At 35.9% G+C, this 22,029-nt stretch overlaps 1 protein-coding gene across 1 annotated transcript in view; it reads left to right on the forward strand.

Moving 5' to 3' along the window:
• The window catches only part of FANCB (FA complementation group B), a 27,735-nt gene extending 10,601 nt beyond the window's left edge, over positions 1-17,134 (forward strand). The window contains exons 2-9 of the mRNA XM_040634233.1: positions 371-1,388; positions 5,770-5,922; positions 6,645-6,737; positions 10,955-11,083; positions 13,368-13,534; positions 14,170-14,624; positions 14,735-14,972; positions 15,454-17,134. Of these exons, the coding sequence (XP_040490167.1) occupies positions 441-1,388; positions 5,770-5,922; positions 6,645-6,737; positions 10,955-11,083; positions 13,368-13,534; positions 14,170-14,624; positions 14,735-14,972; positions 15,454-15,871 (2,601 nt within the window). The 5' untranslated portion in view covers positions 371-440 and the 3' untranslated portion in view covers positions 15,872-17,134. The remainder of the gene's footprint in view (positions 1-370; positions 1,389-5,769; positions 5,923-6,644; positions 6,738-10,954; positions 11,084-13,367; positions 13,535-14,169; positions 14,625-14,734; positions 14,973-15,453) is intronic.
• The last annotated feature ends 4,895 nt before the right edge of the window (positions 17,135-22,029 follow it).

Raw genomic sequence — 22,029 nt, forward strand, 5'->3', positions numbered from 1 at the left:
GATGGGAAAACCAGATTAGGTTGGTAGTTTTGAAAGAGAGAAGTGGAACCCTTAAGAAATCCCCTGAACCAGAAAAAACGTCTTCAGGCACTTTCAATAGACCACCCACAGCTTTTAATAGATGCTGTTAACACATTCAGTTATTGTTTGTGATGTGGTTCTTTGCATTGTTTGCAAACTGTGTTTTTTAACTGTACAGAAATGATATTTGGGATGTGGTTTTTTTGATAAGTGTATCATTGTTAAGATAGCTTAAAAAGCTTAAAAATGTTCATAAAACTTATAGTTATCTATGTGAGAGTTCTCTAGCAGAAATGTGTTTTCTTTTCAACTGCCTACTTGATGGTAGTTTTCCTCATTACATTTTTAGGTTTAAAAGCATCGACTGGAATCAATTTGCATTCGAAAATTGGACCAACACAAAGACTTGATATTGTGGAATGACTAGCAAACAAGCAATGTCATCTAACGAACAAGAAACACTCTTGTGTTATAATGGGGAAGTCCTTATTTTTCGATTGTCTAAGGGAGATTTTGCAAGTAAACGGCCTGCAAAAATACCCATATTACATGTCAGGAGAATGGTATTTGATAGAAGAACAAGAGCATTTGTTCAGAAGTCCACTGGATTCTTTATGCTAAAGGAAGAAAACTCTCATTTAAAAATCATGTGTTGCAACTGTGTGTCAGATTTCAGAACTGGAATTAATCTCCCTTATATTATGATACAATGTAATAAAAAGAATAACATCTTCAGATATTTTCTTCTATTTCTTCACAGTACCAATAAATTTGAAAAGCGTTTGAGCTTTAGACTAAGCCATGAGTTGAAAGATGGTGTAAGGGTCCTTAATGGCCCTTTAGTTTTATGGAGACATGGCAAAACATTCTACTGTATCTCTTCCCAAACTGGCAAAATTATTACTGTGTCTCTTAATTTTTCCTCTGTTGAGTGGGCAGGGGAGATTGAAAATCTAGGTATGGTTTTATTAGGACCAAAGACATGTTTTTTATCTGAGGAAGGATGCACTCAAAAGCTTTCAAAATCAGATTATGCAATTTGGAATACCAAATTTTGTGTATACTCCCTTGAAAATGAAGAAGTAATAAGTGATGCATACATTATCCCTCCTGCTTATAGCAGTGTAGTAACTTATGTGCATGTCTGTGCAACTGAGATTGTCAACAATCAATTAAGAATGTCTCTGATTGCCCTTACTCGAAAGAATCAGCTGATTTCATTTCAAAATGGGACTCCTAAAAGTGTGTGCCAGCTTCCATTTGGAGATCCTTGTGCAGTTCAAGTTATGGATTCAGGCAGAGGAGACCTTTTCGTCGTATCCTTTAGGTCCAGTGATGCTTGTGCCGTTTGGAAAAAGAACTTTCAGGTACAGTACTTATTCTTATAATCATTCAATTGGTGTAGCCTTAGACCTTTAAAGCATTTATATGTTTCATAGGGTGTATCCTGGAGTCTTTTTTCTGAAAAAAGATTTTATTAATTTGGGAGAGAGAGATAGCAAGAGAAAGCATGAGTGGGGTGGGGGTGGGGGGAGGGTAAAGCAGAATCCCTGCTGAGCAGGGAGCCCAATGTGGGGCTCAATCCCAGGACCTTGGGATCATGACCTGAGCCGAAGGCAGACACTTAAACGACGGAGTCACCCAGGCATCCCTATCCTTGAGTCTTATTATCCAAATCAATTTTTAGTGCTGCACTTAAAATCATATATATTGCATCATTCTTATTTCTTAAAGTTATCTGAATACTACCTAATAAAGGTTTTGCCTTGCCGTTTTGAGTCATAAAACCTTCAAATTATTTGGAAATATATAAATATATAGCTACAAGTATTTATTTGTCTTTTAATACAACTATTTCTAATTTTTTAAAAGATTTTATTTATTTATTTGACAGAGATCACAAACAGGTGGAGTGGCAGGCAGGGGAGGGAGAAGCAGACTCCCTGCTGAGCATGGAGCCTGACTCAGTGCTCTATCCCAGGACCCCAGAATCATGACCTGAGCTGAAGGCAGATGCTTAACCCAGTGAGCCACCCAGGCGCCCCAAGATTTTATTTATTTAGAGAGAGAGTGTGAGAGTGGAGGGAGGGGCAGAGGGAGAGGGAGAGAGAGAATCTCAAGCAGACTCCGTGCTGAGTGTGGAGTCCGATGCCGGTCTCAATCTCAAGACCGTGACATCATGACCTGAGCCAAAATCAAGATTCAGACCCTTAACCAACTGAGCTACCCATTTTTTTAGGTAAATCCTTACTTGGTGTATGTGTGTTTCTGTTTGTGTGTGTGAAAATGTCAGGTTGAGATTGTGTTTTATCAGGCTTTGCCTTGTGAATTACCTTCATATTAATAGGGGTTATGTAACCGTATTTAACCTCTGTAATACATACATAACTTAAATTCTCAGAAGAAGGAGCACCTGGGTGGTTTAGTCAGTTAAGCATCCAGCTCTTGTTTTAGGCTCAGGTCATGATCTCAGAGACATGAGATCGAGCCCTGGGTTGGGCGCTGCAATGGGCGTGGAGCCTGCTTAAAAGATTGTCTCTCCTCCTCCCACTGCTGCTCCCCCTGCACTCGCATGCTCTCTCTCTCAAATAAATAAATAACATTTACATTTTTGAAAGAAAAGTAATTTGAAAGTACCCTATTTTATTTTGAAAGCAATCTTTTAAAAGCATATTGTACTTTTATTTGAAGGTTATTTGGAAGGTAACATTTTCTGTCTTTTTCTATTCTCTTTTCCTTTCCAGAAATGGTAGCAGGGAAACATCTAGTATAGCCTATAATCCTTATTGGGGTCAGGGTAATGGAAAAAGCACACTTAACCTGGGTTTGAATCCCAACTGAGACACTTACTAGTCTTACCTTAAGGAATGTGTTTAATTTTTGTGAACTCGTTTCCTATCTTTATGAAATTGGGATCATCCTGCCTCTGAGAGGAAAGAATTAAAATGACATTGTAAAGTGTCTTGCACAGTGCTTGGCACACAGGAGAAGCTCAGTAAGTAGTTATTATTATGTTATACAAGGGCTAGGACTGTCATCATTGACTTGCACCTACCTGAGGTCCCTTATTCACCTGGGTAAGTAAAAACAGTCCCCTTGTGCCTCATTAATTCAGTATAATATAGTCCTCACACACTTTAAGTGGGTCCCCTGCTTGGACACTGTAGAGCTTTGCTACTAACACATTACCCAGAGTGATACTATGCCACTCTCTGTAAGTGAACATGTAAACTGTTGGTTGGCTTTCCTGCCTTGAAATTGTGATCTAGGGTTCTTGGTCTACAATGGACCATCATCCTTTGCACAAATTATTTACCTAAGTCCCTACTGACACACCTCTTAAGCTACTTCTTTAGGGATTCTGTGCGTCTAAGCTGTTTTCAAATGCCCTGTGTTGAAAGCTCTGGAATTACACCCTGATATCCACAAATTAAGTGCTCATAAATTGCTTTGGTAACCTTGCTACTCTGGGAATTTTGCAGCTCTTGCTTTTACCTTGGTGTTACATTTATATTCACCTACTTAAAAAATATATATCTTAGGGTAAAATATGCAATTACTTTAAAAACAGGAATAAAGGGGGAGGAGAGATAACCATGTCAGAGAACCTGGGTTAAGGGAAGTGATCGCATTTGAGGAATTACACTTAGTTTAGTAGTTAGGACAAAAAAACCAAATATAGCAGGTTTTACAACTGAATGGAACATACTATCAAGGGAAAACTTTTTTTCTGACATTGAGTTCTGAGAGGAATTTACTATTTGTGGTATTATGTAAGAGGTTTTGAATAATAAAGCGAATACATTACTGAATAATAAAATGTTGTCTCTGATAGCAGTTTTGCTCCAAAATGGGAAAAAACAATAGACAGAATCTTCCCTTGGGTTGGCTATGGATTCACCTCCAACCATCCTTTTACTACCTCATTCTATAAAGGAATCAAGGCAGCTTAAAAGACAGGTAAAGTACAAACAAGCATAAATTAGAATAAATACTGAAAATCAAGGTTAGGATGTTATCAGATCAGCCCTTCATAAAAGCCCCAGGTATAATGTTTATTTAATCCAGTGATAGAACTTGAAACAGAGCTGAGTCTAGACAAATGCATGATTAGCTTTTCTCTTAGGTTTTCTCTCTCAAGTGAAATTGCCTCTAAGTTTTGACAGGAATCTATGTAGCAGGTATTTCAAAACTGAATCATTGTCAAGTATACTTAGATATTGGTATGTTGTAGATAGAGGTTAGTATGTTCTAGAGGTGTGCTGTCTAATATGGTAACCTCTAGCCACACGTAGTTATTCAACATTTGGAATGTGGCTCGTCTGAATTGGAATGTGCTATAAATGTCAAGTACACACAAGATTTTAAAGGCTTAATAAAAAAAAGATAAGAAAATATCTAATTTTATTGATAATATTGAAATGATACTCTTGGATATAGCAGATCAAATTAAATATAAAATTAATTTCACCTTTTTCTTTTCACTGCTGCTAGAGAATTTTCTTTTATTGGCTACTGGAAACTTTAAAATTAAATATATATGCCTTATATTGTTGCTCTCTTATATTCCGGACAGCACTATTCTAGAGCTTTAGATTGTAAATGTGTGTGTGCATACATGAGTGCATAGCTCTATCATGTTTGTGTGTGGAGCACATTTTTTTCAAAAAAAATATTAGAGTGCGCACATGAGTGGGGGGAGGGGTAGAGGGAAAGAAATCTCAAGCAGACTCCCCACTGAGCACGGAGCTGATGCCAGGCTCCATCTCATGACCCTGAAATCATGACTTGAGCTGAAATCAAGAGTTGGACGCTCAACTGACTGAGCCACCCAGGTGCCCCTGTTGAGCACATTCGTACTACTAATGTCTTCACAAGTTCATTGTACTCCATGATACTCATGGTGGGGGTGGGGTGGGAGGAAGGGAGGATATGGGTATACAAATAAGCTTTTTCCCTGTATAAGTGAAAAATCTTGGCTTTGGAAATTAGCCTTATATGGGAAAGATCGATATTTGGTTATATAGATTAAAGTCTTACTTATAGTCTTGCTCTAATACATGCCACCCTCTATCTAGATGATGTATCTGTACTACTGAGCGGGAGTTTTAGCTTTTCTGTCTGAGGCAGAAGGGGTAGCTGATCTCCATGGTATTAGTTTTCCAGGGGACCCATCTGGAGTCTTTCAGCTTCATGAACTTTTACGAAGTTGTCTTCTATTTTAAACTTGGGATTCCATGTTCTGGTATAAATTGATCAGATCATTCCAGTGGGCTAGGATGGTTGTAGGTGCCTCGCTGGTAGGATCCCTTCCCCTCTGTGTCCCTAGTAATGGCTATGTTCTCTTCCACTAGAGTTTAGTGTATGAAATTCATCTTGACTCTTAAAAGTTATTCTGCTTCGAGAACTTTTGAGTGTTTACCACTACCTTCTAGTTACCTGGAGTTTCCAAAATAGTCACGAGAAGTTTAGGATTTATAAGTCATAATAAAATTTTAATATAGAAATCAGGAATGTGACAGACCCTGGACAAACTGGTAAAATATTAAATTTAAGTATCTTGCTATTTGTAAAACTGTTGTAACTCCTTATGTTTTCTGATCCCCCAGGATCTTTAGTTTTTAGTGTTTACCATTTTTTATTACTTGTTTATAAAATTGAAGAGGACACATTACATCTACACACAACAAAAGGATTTAGTTTATTTCACGTCTGATTTTTTTTTCTTTTCCACTCTCTTTCTTTCAGGTTGCGGCAAAGTGGGAAAAAATTAGCTCAGTACTGATAGATGACTTCATAGGAACTGGAAGTGAACAAGTACTGCTGCTTTTTCAGGAGTCCTTGAATTCAGATTGCCTGAGTTCGTTTACAGTAACAGATCTTGGCTACATAAACTATTCAGTAAGTTCCATATACTTTTTATATATTACTTTAAGAACCATTTTAGAAAGTTGAAGAGCTTTATAGCTTTTGACCCACTGTTTCAATATTTGTAATTTCACACTTACAGTAAACATTTTGAACATTAAAAATATGTAGATTGAATTTTTAAAATTATACATTGAATCTCCTTTCAATAAATGTTGAATTGACTATGCTTTTGTTATAAATTTGGAGTATAGTGATAGTAACACTGTAAATTAACTTTAGTGTTGCTTCTGAAAACACATTTTATACCAGTAAACATGATAACATTGGATTAATTGAGTAAAATAAAGTGAACCTGCTTTATTAAAAGAAGTAACACTTCATAATGTCTTAAGATCTTGGGCAGAAGGGAAATAATACCCCTGAAGTTTCAGATCTGCATAAAATACCTGAGTCTGTGTTTTTCCTTAATAAAATGAAGATGATTCTTATTTTCCCTAGTTGTGGGATTTTATAAAAATCTAGTGAGCTGATACTTTTTGAAGCAGTATATAAATGTTAGGTCGGTGGTGATAGTAATTTTTTCTAGTTGCAAGAAGTGATGGGGAAAATACATCGTTTTTGTTTCTTATCTAATAGTGTGTAACATGGAAAACTGCCCTTTGGATAAACTTTAATTGTATTTTGTTAATCTTATAAATTTTCAATTTATTTCAAAATTTCAGTTTTAATGTATTTTTTTTTTTATTTCTTAGAGTGAAACATCGGATTGCAGTGAAGATGACTTATTTGAAGACAAAGAACAGAATCGTTATTTGATGGTTCCTCCTCTGGAAAGAGGATTGAAAGTTAGTGTCTATGTTTGCTTTTTGTTTTTGCTTTTTTGGGTTAGTGCTATTCTAAATGATGGAAAGAACATTGAAAGAAAGGATCTTAATGTGTAAACAACTCAGTGATTGGGAAAAAATGGTATTTCAAAGGATCTTTGCCTTTTTAATACCTCTGTAAAAACTACTATGACATTACTTATAAATGTATTATCTAAAAATGATACTTTTTGTAGTAGGACTGTAAATTTAATGAGACTCATAAGATAAAATATATGAAGCCCACTTTTGAAAACACATTTTTTCTTAAGTATCAGTATATCACAGTATCTCTTTTAAAGGAGCATCAAATATGATGACTCATAACATGTTCCAAACATGAACAGTTTGCCCTCAAATTTTCCATACAAAGCTCTCTAAAAAAGAGTTCTTGGTTTTTTCCAAGTGTATGAAGGTAATGCATATTCCCTGTGAAATACTCAGACTGTACAAAGAAATATTTAAAAGAAACTAATTACCTATGAGTCCACTACTGAGATGTAACCCATTTTAACACTTTGGCGTGTATATTCTTGTAGATTTTTTTAAACGAATACATGCAAATTTATGTAGAAATATGATTATAAGAAGCATGTTCTTTTGGGGCGCCTGGGTAGCGCAGTCGTTAGGCGTCTGCCTTCGGCTCAGGGCGTGATCCCAGCTTTGCGGGATCGAGTCCCACATCGGGCTCCTCGGCTGGGAGCCTGCTTCTTCCTCTCCCACTCCCCTTGCTGTGTTCCCTCTCTCGCTGGCTGTCTCTCTGTCACATAAATAAATAAAATCTTTAAAAAAAAAAAAAGCATGTTCTTTTGTAATCTGCCTTTTTTCTTTCATAAAAATTTTTAAGTATTCTGAAAAGTTCAAAGAATAGCACTGTAGTTATCTCTAGTTCTCACATGGATTCAAGTATTTATACTTTTTAAAAAAATTCTGTCTTCCTTATCTGTGCTTCTGTGTGCATATGCACGTGTGTATGTACATTTTTGCAGAACCATTTGAAAGTTGCAAATATTATAACTTCACTCCTATGTATTTTAGCAGGGATTGCCTAAAAAATAAGGACATTCTCCTATGTAAACATACCATAGCATTATTACAGTTAGAAAATGAATAATAATCTCTTAATCTTATTTAATATTCATTCCGTATTCATATGTCTTTAATTGCCACAAAAATTTTTTTATAGATTTTTTTTCATGATCTGTTCAAAGTTTACACTTGCACTTGATTATTTATGTCTTATTGGTCTTTTTATCTAGAATAATGCCCCTCCCCACTTTCTTACAATGATTCTAATGAGGAGGCCAGGCCAATTGTCCCTCTTTTTGGATTTGCCTGTTTCCTTGTGTTGTGATTTAACTTTTTCCTGTATCCCTGGCAAACTTTTTTTGTAAAGGGCCAGATAGTAAATATTTGTACTTTGTAGGTTCTTTAAAAAATTTTTTGCAACTATTTTAATTATGAAAGTGAATTTACTAAATACTTATTGAACACAGTTATGAATGTGGGCAATAGATAATAAGATATCATAGTGGGCATAAAGCCATAAAGGAAAAGATCAATTACATTAAAAACTTTAGTTCTCTGAACAAAGTAAAATATACAGAAAGACGAGTTATGTAAATAGAAATTGTAACAAGTGACAAAGGATGAATTTCCTTAATGTGAATATGCATTCTGAAACAGTATTCTTGAGAACGTAAAGTGGCTGAACCTCCTCAGAAGGAAACTTGTTATTGCTAATAAAATGTGAATTGGACATATCTTTTTACTCTTGCAGTTTTACTTCTGGAAATCTATTCTAAGGATGTACAGTAAACAAAGATGATTTTATAAGAATGTTTATGTAGTATTTAAGGACAACAAAATTAAGTCATTTTAAGTATCCATCATTAGGAGTTTGGTAGATCAGTTATAATATACTTGAACTATGGAGTAGTATGCAGCTGTCAAAAATAAGGTAGATCTTTATACTGATTTAGAGGTGTTGCCAAAATAATTTATGAAAGCATGACTTTTAGAAATTCCACCTCTACTAATGTGTTACCTAATTTATTTGGACCAACTCTTCTGATCAAAACAAGTTAATATCATAGTTGAAATATGTTTTTAAAATCTCCCTAAAAGCTTCAAAATGCTGAAAATACAAGAATAAATTTTCAGGCCAAACTGTAAAGGCTGAAACCAGAGAACACTGTTGCTACTTTTGCCCTGGGAGCATTTGTGTTTAACCTAAAGCAGTACTACTGTAGGCAGCTGGCAGAAACAAACATATAATCCTCTCTCAAGATACACATTTTATCCTAGGCCCCTTATAAATCTCACAAGTAATTTTTCAAAGAAAATGAATACTCACAGAGTAACTAAGCACATAAAGAAATAAGGCATCATGAGCAATTATTCACAAGAAATAACCAATAGCGACAAATGGGATGACTCTAAAACCTAGCACATACAGAATGACTCCATTCATAGAAGGTTCAAAAGGAAAACACAAAAAACTAAAAATGTTCTTTAGGAGATACAGTGATGGTAAAATTATGAAGACAAACAAGGAAGTTACCTTAAAAGGCCACCTCCATCAGAAAAAGAGAAGTTCGTGACTGGGCAGTGCCCATGGGCAGCTGACTGCTTATGGTTCCTTGGGTGTTGACTTCATTAATAGTTTGTAAACTGTTTTTTGTATTATGCCCTTTTCTGCATGTATGAGAGAGATCACAGTAAAAAGACCAAAAAGCAAGGTTTGGTATCCTGCGGTGCTGTATGCTCCTGTATTTGGTTTGGGATAGGTTTTATTTGCTTGTTTGTAGTGAGGAGAAAGAAAGCATTCCTTAACATACACATAGAAAAGTTCTGGAAAGGTAAACGATCTGTTAGCTATGCAAATGGAATTGAGGGTCTAAAAAGAGAAGTTGAGAAGTATTTTTATGCTGTTTAAATGTTTTATCATATGTTTTTTTTTATAGTTTTATAACAAAACTTCACAACATAGAATATTTAAGTATAGTGATTCACCATTTAGTCTTCGAGGATGCTGGGGGATGTTTTGAGGAGAGTAGGGAAGAGAGAACACAGATAATTTTTGAGGGTGCTTTCATTGTCAGCCTGCCCACATATTCCTCTCTTCTCCTCCCTACTCCCCCAGCATTCTCCGATTTGGCTCTCCCCCTCTGTAGTGTACAGCTCCCTTTCCCTAAGTCACAAATTACTCAGCGAATGAGTGTGAATAACGTGGAGCCCACAGAAATAGGTCAAAGATGAAGTTTTAAAATATTAGCTAGACACTTTACGTATTTTGTGCAATGAGGTAAGATATAATACAGTCTTCACTTTCCACCTTCTGTTCACCAATAAAAAGTAATGGAATTTACCTGACTTAAACCATAATTTGAAAGAAAGGGATTAAAAAGCAGATGCGTTTTTTGTTTTCAATCTAGAAAAACATGTTAGATTAAAAGTTGAATTAATACTTAAACAGTCTCAGATATCCATCTGAAATGAAACCACTTCTATCAGTTCAGTGACATTGCTTTATGGTTTCAGTAGCAAAATACATTTCATGAATGTTTCATCCTTGATAGTGAAATCTGTTTATCTGGTGTAATAAAAGGAATGGGTTGCTCTCTACCCAGTTCAGAGCCAAATTTTGTTTCCTGTAGTTAAGAGTCCACCCAAGAACTGAGTTCATTAGGACAAAAATAAACTTGTGGCAGTTTGGGGGCCATGTGTTATCTTAAAATTTGCCCTAGATGTTACATGAACAGGATTTCAAATAGTATCAAATTAGAAGTGACCATTTCTACTCATAATATCTTTGCTTTTCGAAGGAGAAATTATTTCAACAACAAGAAAAGTAGTTTACCTGTGGGGGTAGGAGTGTTGGTAGCCCTTGATTTTTATTCATATTGATTAGACATCCATATTCATATTGATTGATTACTTAGTGGGGAAATGCATGCTAATATATTGGCATTCTCACAGTTGGGTACCTAAACTCTCGCAGTTACTTGCTGTGTTCCTTTCCTTTATAATTACTTAAAACTTATAAAGAAAATAGTTTTGCTCTGAGAAGTATTCTCTGCTTTTCTACAGAAAAATGAATTGATAAGCAAATTTGGAGAAAGTACTTTCTGAATTAACGGTATCATCAGGTTTCATTTGAAATGTCTCTGGCAATGGTTTTTCTTTCTACTTTGCAGGTTGGTTTGGCTTCTATTCAGGAATTGGAGCAGCATCTCTTGCTTAAGGAAAAAATTATTTCAAAATCTTATAAAACTTTAATAAACCTGGTTCAAGGGAAAGATGATAGTACATCAAGTGCAGAGAAGGTAAAATTAATCGTGACCATTTTATCATTTTATGAATTGAAAATCTACAACCTATTGAAGAGTTACTTAAATTGGAATATTTGGATATATTAGAAAATGCCACTCAATGGATCTAAGAAGCAAAGTGGCAGGGATTATAGTGCTGGACTTTTATGATTTGAAAATATTTGATTAAGGAGCCAATATTTTACCAATTTGCAAATTATTCTGTAGGATATTAAAATCTCAGTTATCAGGAACCTTGGGGAACAAGTCCTCTTGTTCAAAAGATTTAACTATTAAAACTTTTTAATTTATATGATTTGCATAGAAATTACGTATTTTCTTTGAGTTCTGTATTTTCTGACTCTTTAAACAGAATATGCAGAGTATTATTCAACCTTTCATTAATGAATACATAATTTCGTCAGTATTATAATTGTTCTTTTTGTCTGTTGCAATGTTCATTTCTAAGGGTATTTATTCCTCTGGTTAATGCTGCTAAATTGCTATGTTTTTTTAGTGTTTATATCTGCCTTTTATGATTTTACTCTCATTTTCCTTGTGGTTGACCAGCGTAAGAACCTCTTTAGGTACCTTGCAGTTGCTTATGTCAGTACAGTAATGTAGAAAGTTAGCAAAAGCTCCCTTGACTTCATAAAAAAAAGTATTTATGCACATTAATTCCATACAGAGAAAAATAGCATAGCAAAGTTACAAATAAATCAAGAAAAGCTAGCATAAAGAAACTTAAGTTTTTTTCCTTCAAGTCACCTTATGCCTAGCTCTGATTTCCTTCTAGATTGACCATTCTTATAGCAGTCTACGCCTTGTGTCTGTATTTCAGTCTTAGCAATGTGAGGACTTGGGTCCAAAATATAATTCCGGTAATGTAAGAATCATAACAAAAGCGCATCATATTGCATTTCTGTATTACAGTTCCATTCTCTTACGAAAGCTCATGAAAGTCATTTTTAAAAGTCTCCCTGTTTCCTTTTCTCACCCCAACTATTTTGCCAGTATTATTATTATTATTATTATTATTATTATTACTGCTGCTACTATTTTAGAGCAAGAGAGCGGAAGGGCAGAGGGAGTGGGAGAGAGAGAATCTTAAGCAGGCTCCATGCCTAGCGCAGAGCCCAGCGCAGGGCTTGATCTCACAGCCCTGAGATCATGACCTGAGACAAAATCATGAGACACTTAACTGACTAAGCCACCCAGACACTCTCATTTTGCCAATATTTGGAAAGGGGAAGAGATGTTTAGAAGTTACTGCACTGAAACTGCTGTGTGCAAGGCACCAGTTGGGGCTTTTTACATGGTTAATTTTAAAAACAATTCTGGCAGGTAGCAAAAATTACCCCAGGTTTCAGATGAATGGCCTATCTCAAAGCTCACAGCTACTGGCAGAAGCATCAGATTCCTAGGAAGCTGTTGAGTCCACTAGAATGTAAGTGCCCATATCTTTTTTCGGTAATTACTGCCCACATAGAGGGGCATTATAGAGTAGTGGTTAAGATAGAGCATGGGCTCTGGAACCAGTTTGCTTTGGTTCAAATCCCAGCTCTGCCACTTGCTAGCTGTGTGACTTCGGGCAAGGTACTTAGCTTCCTTGTGTCTTGTTTTCCTTATCTGGAAAGCGTAGATAATACTATCGACCTAGGGTACTAGGGTTTTTTTTTGTGAAGGTTAAGCAAATTGAATAACGAGCGACATTGAGAACAGTACCTGACATGTAATAAGCATTCAGTAAGTGTTGTGAATTATTATGTTTATTACTCCTCCTCCTCCCCCCACCATTTCTATTGTTATTATAAATCCATATGTGCATGGAAATGAATGAGTATGGCTTGGAGTTTAAGAATACAATTTTAGCCATAACTGATCAGCAGTCCAAAGATAATTCGTTTTATTTGTACAAATTTTACAGTTATAGGTTTCGTAGAAGCCACTTTAATAATGATTGGATTGTTTTCAGCATGCCTGGGACTCATACTGTCAGATGTTTTTCAAAATGGATCCCAAGTTTATGTCTTTGCTGGCTCTGTGTTGGATACCTCATCTTGTTTCCAATCAGGCCATGCTTCTTGATCTGAGTAGATAGTTAATTACATATAAGTTCTATAAATTTTGTTTTAGTGATTTATATATAATCTGCAATGTAAAATATTATAGATGACAATTTATTTTAAGATATGTAAGCTATAAGGCCTGACTAAAAGCTGACTTACATTATTTTTGTAGTTTTGCCACATTTGGTAGTTTTTTTGGTAATCAGTTATTTAACATGTTTTTCTATAAGGCACATCTTGTTACTCTTTGTGGTAAAGAAGAAAATCCTGTCTGTACCTTTGATGAAAAGATACCAGACAATTTTCAAGATTCAGAACAGCTAGTAGAGAAGATATGGTATCATGTAATAGATGACAGCTTGGTTGTTGGAGTGAAAACCACATCTTCTTTGAAGCTGTAAGTATCATGATAACATTATCTTGATGGTCTGGAACAGCACTGTCCAACAGAAATACAATGTAAGCCACATAAGTAATTTTACATGTTCTAATTAGCCATATTAAAATATGTAAATAGAAACAGGTGAAATTAATTTTCACAATATTGTATCCCAAACATTATCATTGCTGAGGGATAAACAATGTTCTATATTAAAAAGCATATTTTATTCAAGTTATTTAGGGGAGTATAAAATGCAGTTTTTCCTTTAGAGTTATTTGCATTCTAAACTATTATCAAAATAAACTCTTTAAAAAATGAGTATTTTTTTTCTTGTTTAAAAAGAAGGGGGGAACCTACCTCAAAAGTAAAATCCACCATTATTTTACCATTCCTTTCTCTTAAGAAAATTATTTTCCTACAATTCAACATATTTGCAATGTTTTTGCTTTCCTATTTCAAGAAAAGTGCTATTACAGGATCTTTAAAAATGTGTTTGGTTTATATACTTGATTTTCTGATATACTTTACATTTGAAATGATGTTTCCTAGGAAAAGAGAGAAATTTTATTATTGTTTGTGTAGCATTTAATCATCTCTTTGCTTTTAAAGAATGAGCTTTTAGACTCAACTCAACTCTGGATTTTTTACAGGTCCCTGAATCATGTGACTTTATCACTGTTAATGGATCAAGCTCATAACTCCAGCTGTCGGCTTATTAAGTGTCAAAATAGGGTGATCAAGTTGAGTAGGGATTTTTTCCCAGCACCATGCTCAGTGCCATGTGGAATAGGATCAGAGGCAAAAAGGATCAAGTTGACTGTTGATAGTGAGGAAGAGGGAGAGGAAGAGGAGAAGGAAGAGGAAAGCTTTGTTTGTGAACAGTCATCTGAGAAAGAGTGTGTACAGGTCATTACTGCTGTAACATCTCTTTCACCACTTTTAGCGTTCAGTAATTTTTGTTGCACTGTGCTGCTACAAATTAGAGAGAGGAAAAATGGTAACTCTTCTGAAGATCATTATATTCAGTGTGGCAGACTTTTTTTAAGTCTAGAAGACCTTTCAAGTAGGCAATACCTGCTGATATTTCCAAAGAAGAATCCTATAGGTAATTTTTGTTGGTACTTTTTAATCATTTACCTAATTGAATTTGAAATTTTTAAGAACTCTTTTTATTTGATAGTGGGTGACAGAGCTTGTGGCATGTTTTTCTTGTAGAACACATGGAAGATCTGTTTGCACTTCTCACAGCGTTTAACAAAACTTGTTTTCAAATCACGTCACCTAGCTATTCTCTGACTTCAATGAAGACATGGCTCCTAAAACACATGAAATGTGAAGAAATCAAAGAATTTCCAGAAATTTGCTTTTGCAAAATGCCAGGAAATTTCTATGGGACACTCTTCAAGTGGAAACAAAAAACACCATTTGAAGGGATTTTAATAGTCTATTCCAGGTAATGCATATAGAATTGGAATATGTCCAGAGAAGTTAGTGCATATGTGTGTGGTCCAAGACCCATATCCACAGTAGAGATCTGTGTCATTGTGGGACATGTCTGGGTCATTGCCTGGTATAACCTCAGTGGAAACTAGAGCTGTTTTAACTTGATGTTTTGTTTTTGGCTTTTTTTTTTGCTTGATTTATTTAAGATTTCCACTTACCTTTCCCCTACAATGACATTTTAAAAAACATATTAATCTTATTACTCAAAGAAAAAAATTAATCAGGAAGCAAGTGAAGAACATTAACTGACTTGGTATAGGATATGTATATTTCATTGCTGTGGTCTGAATTATAGCAAAGATCACATACATGCATTATTTTATTCATCATGAGAGGATTTATAAATGAATATTAATTACTACAGTAAGTTGTATACAACTGCTTTGTGCTGTCCCAATTTTTATAATATTGTATTTGGTTTTTTTTTCCAGAAATCAAACAGTTTTGTTCCAGTGCCTTCATAATCTCATCAGAGCTCTCCCTATAAACTGTTTCTTCAAAAACCTAAAATTCGGAAGTGTCGATTTCCTCATTGATCATTTGGCATTAACTTTGGAGAAGGAATTGGTTACCCTTGGTTCTCTTTCTTCTGCCTTAGTTAAGGTTGAAAACAACTTGGTGCAAAGTTGTGAAGCAAGCAAAGAAAAGAGTAGTGGTGTGGCGGCTTTATCAGACAGAGAGGAAAACATCCATCCCTACAGAAAAGAACTTCAGAGAGAAAAGAAGCAAACGTTGGGGACGGACCTAAAAGTGAGTGGTGCCCTTTATAGAGAAATGACTTTGAAATTAGCTGAGGTTCAGCTGAGATCAGACCTTGCTGCACAGAAACTGGCTGGTTTAGAATTATAATCTTAATTTGATTATATTTTAAAATGTTTTCTCTACCAGGACATTTTGGTTCCAGATTCGTTTTCATTTTACATTATATGCCTCCTTTGCAAAAATAAAGATTGAGGCTTATAGAATTGAGGGTATGGGTGCACGAAATAGCATGTCTTAGCGCAGCAGTTCTCAACCGGGGCCATTTTGCTTCTTTCTATCCCCACGCCCCCACCCAGGGGCATTTGGCCCTGTCTGGAGACTTTTTTTTTTTTTTCGGTTGTGAGAAGTAATTGGGGGTGGGGAGGGTGAGGTCAGGGTGCTATTGGCATCTAGTGGGTAGAGCCCAGGGATGCTGCTAAGCATTCCACTGTGCACACGACAGCTCCCACAGCAAAGAATGATCCTGCCCAAAATGTCAGTAATGCCAAGGTTGAGAAATCCTGCCTTAGAGTTACCACTTCAATGAAGGCAGAAGTGAGCTAACGGTATTTTGGTCTAAATCTTCAAAAAACTTAAATAGTCCTTTTATTGTATCCTGTTTAGTAAAACCTAGCATATAAAAATTAGCTTCAAACAGATAAACAAGGTTATTAGGATTCCAAGTTTCTGTGTACATCAAGCGCCTGTGGAAATTGAAATCACAGAGTCGGTGAGACCATTAAAATGAAAGTCTTTGAACCCCTTGTTAATTTAAATTTTATTAGAGAGCTTCTCTGAAATTGTGTACGTCTATAGGAATATGAAAATTTTAGGGCATTTCTCTGAAAAGCCTGTTTCTTTCAAAAAGCTGAGCATACCGCATAGGCCACTATTTGAAAAAAATTGAAAATGCCTTTAAGCCATTTGTAATTCCAGCTCTGGGCAGAGTTAAAATATAGAATTCTAACTAAAGTAACTTAAAGAATATGATGCTCCTTAGAGACAGAGAAACTTAAAAATAAGTGGAAATTCACTTAACAGTGAAAAAGTGATTTTTAAGGGGTCCAGTGAGACATTTCAAAGGGGTAAAAATTTGACCTGTTCTTTTTTTTTGGAAAATAAGAATGCTGGAGTAATAAGAGAATGTCAGGAGAGGGGAAGACACAAAAGGATATGGGCCAGAAGGAATGTTTCTGATTCTTTTTGCTCTAAAATCCTTAAGTGAGATGGAAGTTTTGATCTGAGTTGAAAGAAACAGATGATTATAGCAAGTGGCGTTTCATGCTCACAGCTCTGAAGTGCTAATGCTCGTACCTAATGATCTGGTGTTGCAGGTGGGCTTTGGAAAATACAGGTTATTACTCCTTTGTCTTGCTTTTTGTGATTGTCCATATAATATGCTACGTCTTGTTTTAGTAATCCATTACAAATGGAGATAGAACCGTACAGCTCTATTTCTTTGAAATGTCAATAGAAAGGATTTCAGACTTTCTGGAAATGGAAATGGTATAATTTCAGGATTAATTATGGAGATCTGGAAGCAGTATGTGTCAGTAGGTACATTGAAACTGCCTCTGACATGTTCTGAAACAACAACTGTGTATAAAATATAGGAACTAAATTGAAAAATGGAGGCTGTCAAAAAGTAAACAGAATTTAATTGTAGTAGTTTATCTGTAGGAAAATTAGGATAATACAAAAAAGCATGTTGCTTATTTTTTATCTATAAAAGCAACCAAAAAGTATTCATCTATATACACCAAATAACTTCTTTGCAAGTGAGTTTTGTACTCCAGTATGTTTTTCCTACTTACTACAAACAAGAACAGCCAGAGTTTGAGGGAATGATGCCCTTGCCATTCTCTCATGATTCAGTAGTGTTTGTGTGTACCCATAAGCACATTCCTCTGACCACTGTCCTGGTCATGAATCTGAGGTTCCCCTCAAACACACGCTTCTCCCAAATCCACACTGAAGTGAAAATGAGTTTTGTTTTAGAACATATCACACCACAGTTTTCAGACACAAAACTTTCTGTTATCTTCCTGATCCCTTAACTAAGGAATGCATGTAAGCCAGCTTAGGTATGATGTTATTCTGTTCGGTGACTAGGTTGAGGGAGGGGGGAAGAAATGTAACATTTATTGATTGCCAACTATATGCCAAACAGTAAGCTTGAAATACATAATACATGCAAATATCCGTATCCATAGATATGTATGGTGACATCCTTATAGCAACCCATAAAGTGTAATTATTAGTATTGTCCCCAGTATGGACAAAATGTTAGACCAAATTAAGGGGGTGCACACAAACAAGTTAATGCTATATACCCTTATTACAAAGATTTTCAAAATGAGCAGATCCTTTCATAATGCTAATAATATATAAGTGAATCTTTTATTGTCCTGATAACATCTCTTAATACCATATAAAAATGAATACTCAGTTTTTTTCCCCAGACTTAGAAAAGAAGATCTAATTAACTTCTCTGCCTAGTGTTCCCAATAAAGGCAAAAAAAGTCAACTGTCCAGGCTAGAAACCTATGTAACATTTCCCCCCTCTCTCTCTGTCTCTCATAAAACTTGGACAGTACCAGATATTGAGAGGTACTCTTTCTCTTCCTTATAGTCAAACTTGTGGAAACATTATTTTCCATTCTAAGAATTTGAGAGTGGAAACTATTTCTTAGGAAACCCCATCTGGAGAAAGTTAGGCTTCTACTGCCAAAGCCAGTATGGTGTAATGGAAAGAATGCTGATCCATAAACTGTGTACTTAATTGAATCCTTTGGTTCATTCTGTTTTCCCTTTTTGAATTGCCTGGATCTGTTACTTGAATTGCTTTCTGCCTCAGCAAAATAGCCCTCTCCTATAAAATCCTACCGTGTTGAGTATCTTCACTGTGCCATTGATCTGGCCCCTTTCTGGGATCGTGTTTCAATAATCCTGTCTTGCCTTTTTATTCAGTAGGGTAGCAGGCACTATCAGATAGTGGTCATAGGGGCAGAAAGTCAGAAACCTACTCTGCCCTCACTGTTCCATTTTTTCTGTGCATAACTGAGACCAATGTAGTTGTCCTGAGTTCAGCTAGGAAAATTATTTAGCATCTTAAACTTTATCTTTAATTATCCATGTCCTCACAGCAGCAGTCACTTACCCCAAAAGTACAAGCAGTGTTATGGGCCAGTAAAGCATGCCGTTAGTGATCAGCTAAAACATTTAGCACTAGATTTCCATCCAGTCAGTCAGGAGTGGGAAGGAAGTGTGATGCACTCTGTTGATTGCCTTTTCCACATTGATTTCTTCCTTTTCTTGTACCAGAACTCTCATTTTGGTCAGGAAACTTCTTTCTACAGCTCATGTGATTGGGGAAGTAGACCCTATCCCCAGTTCCAAAGGTTAGTCCTGAATAGTATAAGCCAGTTAATGTAAGACATTTGCCTGGCAGCTGTTACTGGTCTGGGGTGAGCACAAGACCTAAATTGGGCCCAGTTGGACTGAGGGCCTAAAACAAGTTGGGTTTTTGGTGAGGAAGATGCTCTTCTGTCCTGCTGGAAATGGGTGGCCCTAATTTAAAAATCACAGGAAATTAGGCATTAGAATGAATGTGACATTACAGCCTGCAAAATTGTTTTATTGTGCCACTAAATCAAACCTAAATCCCACCCTTTCCTGGGACTACTTATTACTTCAGAAAGAAAAAAAATTCCTTCTAACAGAAATCAAGGTTTTGGTTAATTGTGCCTGAAAACATTTCTCACTGCTAGACGTGGGGAAAAGAATCCCAGAGAACAGAACTGAGTGTTGGTCCTGTGGACTCCCAGGACAGGAACAGTTTACTGCAGAAGCAGGATGCTTGTGCTTGCTGAAAGAAGAGTGGGAAAGAGCTACCTATTCCTTGCTCCATACGCACCTTTCCTTTCTGGGCAGCGGCTCCCTGGCTTTCCTGGTTTTTGTTTTCGATTTTTTTTTTTTTAGTTTAAACTCAATTTAGTTTGTACCTGATAGTAATTTATATCTGAGATAAGCTTTAATTTTTAAAAAATTCTTTCTCTTTTCTCTTTTCCTTAGCTTAGCTTCCCTCTGGTATTACACCAGGCCGCTTGGTCAGTGATGCCTTCCTCAGTGGGTTAGAGATTTGTGTCAGATTATTTAACCTTTCTCCATGTTTCCTGTTCTATTTTTTAATCAAATTTTGCTTTTGATCTTTAATTTGTAAAAAAAACTTTGAAATATAGTTGACACGAAGGTCAGATTATACATGTAAGGACCATATCTATTGTGTTTATAACCCTAGCTGTATCCTCTCCAGTAGGAAAAGAAAGAAGTCTTTATCAATTTTGGCTTTCTAAGAGTCTTTGTGCTAGGAAAAACAGATTCGGTATTATGGGACTGTTTTGAAATACAGTAGTACTGCTATATCAAAAGAGATCCACAGCGTTATTAATTTAGAGCTTGTAGCTTTTTCAAAGGTAACAAATAAATGTACTAGAACATGAATGGTTGCCTTTTAATATATACTAAAGAACAAAGATAACCCTTTCTAACTTCATTCATTCTAACCTCATTAAAAACAAAAACAATATGATGGGAATTTTTAGTGTAGTTTTTGTAAGCCTGATGAGATGTTTTAAGGTTTAGAATTACTAAGTGATTTGATTATGTCAAGTGCAATAATAAAATCCTCTTATAAGTTACCCAACCAGGAAACAAATATGCTCTTACACTTGGAAAGATTCCAGTAAATGTAGTGAAAACATTGGGAGTGGGGGCAGGCAGTAGCATCTGAAGGGAGCCAGGATCAAATGTATTCTTGATAATCTGCAAAATCATCAGATAAAGTGAACATGTAGTGCATGTGTTGGGCCAAAGAAGGGGTGATGGGGTTTGGTGTGCAGACGGTCTGGTGTTTCCTGTAGCTGGCGCCACCTGGAAGGGGAAAGAATTAGATCAGAATTATAAATAGTAGGAAAAATAATTATAGGTTGTTTAACTTATAAAGTTAGTTTGTAATAAAACAGTGCAATGTCCTCTGACAGTTTTATATTAACAAAACGCACCTATTGTTAAAAAAAAGATTAGAAGATCACATTGAAATTATCTCTGAGGAAAAAAGATTACAAGAAATGTACAATTCGGGGCGCCTGGGTAGCGCAGTCGTTAAAGCGTCTGCCTTCGGCTCAGGGCGTGATCCTGGCGATCCGGGATCGAGTCCCACATCAGGCTCTTCCGCTATGAGCCTGCTTCTTCCTCTCCCACTCCCCCTGCTTGTGTTCCCTCTCTCGCTGGCTGTCTCTCTGTCACATAAATAAATAAAATCTTTAAAAAAAAAAAGAAATGTACAATTCAACAAAAATATAAATTTGTTCATATAATTGAAATATCAGGGAAAACATGGTTCATGTTATCTTCAGTCCTGTGATGGACAAGTTCTTAGAGTTAATTGATGGCCCCCGCTGTTTTATCTTTTGACTGCTGCCCTCCAACTATATCTAATACCTGAGTCTCTCTTCCCTATTTACTTTCAGTTGTCTTTGTTAGAACCACCTCTCTCTAGAAATATTGCAGTTTACCATTGCTCAGTCCTATTTAGGGGTTTCTTAATGAAAGTGTCAGTTCTTTAACCCTTAAGTAACTTCTCTTTGAGACATCTCTAGGAGGTCTTAAAAATCTCTGAAATGTTTGTTGTTGTCAGGGGATCACTGTGGTGGAGAGTGGAATTCCAGGAAAAATTGTAAGCTGTCTAGCCTAGAAAACTTAGATCTTTAATCCATACTAAGTACTATATCACTTGAGAAGAAAAGGAGTGGAATTCTATTTTGTTTTTAACTGTTGCCATGCTCTAATCTTTCCAAATGATGTGCCAATTAGAAAACATTTCACCTCTTTCAAAATATCAGTGGTGTATGAAGTAGAAGGGGATATGGAGATTTTCATTCAGTCATGTCTTTATTGACATTTCATTGAATACATTGTCATGCCCATGTGTATAAGCAGGTGCTGGGAATATAAAGATGAATACAAAAATTTCGTAGGTTTTAAAGAGCTTGCAGTCCTAATTGGAGAGACGGTGACACCGAGTTGCATGTACACTGAGATAATTCATAAAAGTATACCTGGGGTTCCGTGGAAATACCCTTATAGGGCACTGTGCCCATTAGGGGCACCATCGGAGAGCAAGAGTTCTTAATTCGGGGGAACAGGACTTTCTTGGAATCTGATAAAAGCTAAGGGTGTTCATGTCGTGGGTAGCTGTGGATTAA

Source organism: Ursus maritimus (genome assembly GCF_017311325.1).
Source record: "Ursus maritimus isolate PB19 chromosome X unlocalized genomic scaffold, ASM1731132v1 scaffold_X1, whole genome shotgun sequence".
Classification (NCBI taxonomy): Eukaryota; Metazoa; Chordata; class Mammalia; order Carnivora; family Ursidae; genus Ursus; species Ursus maritimus.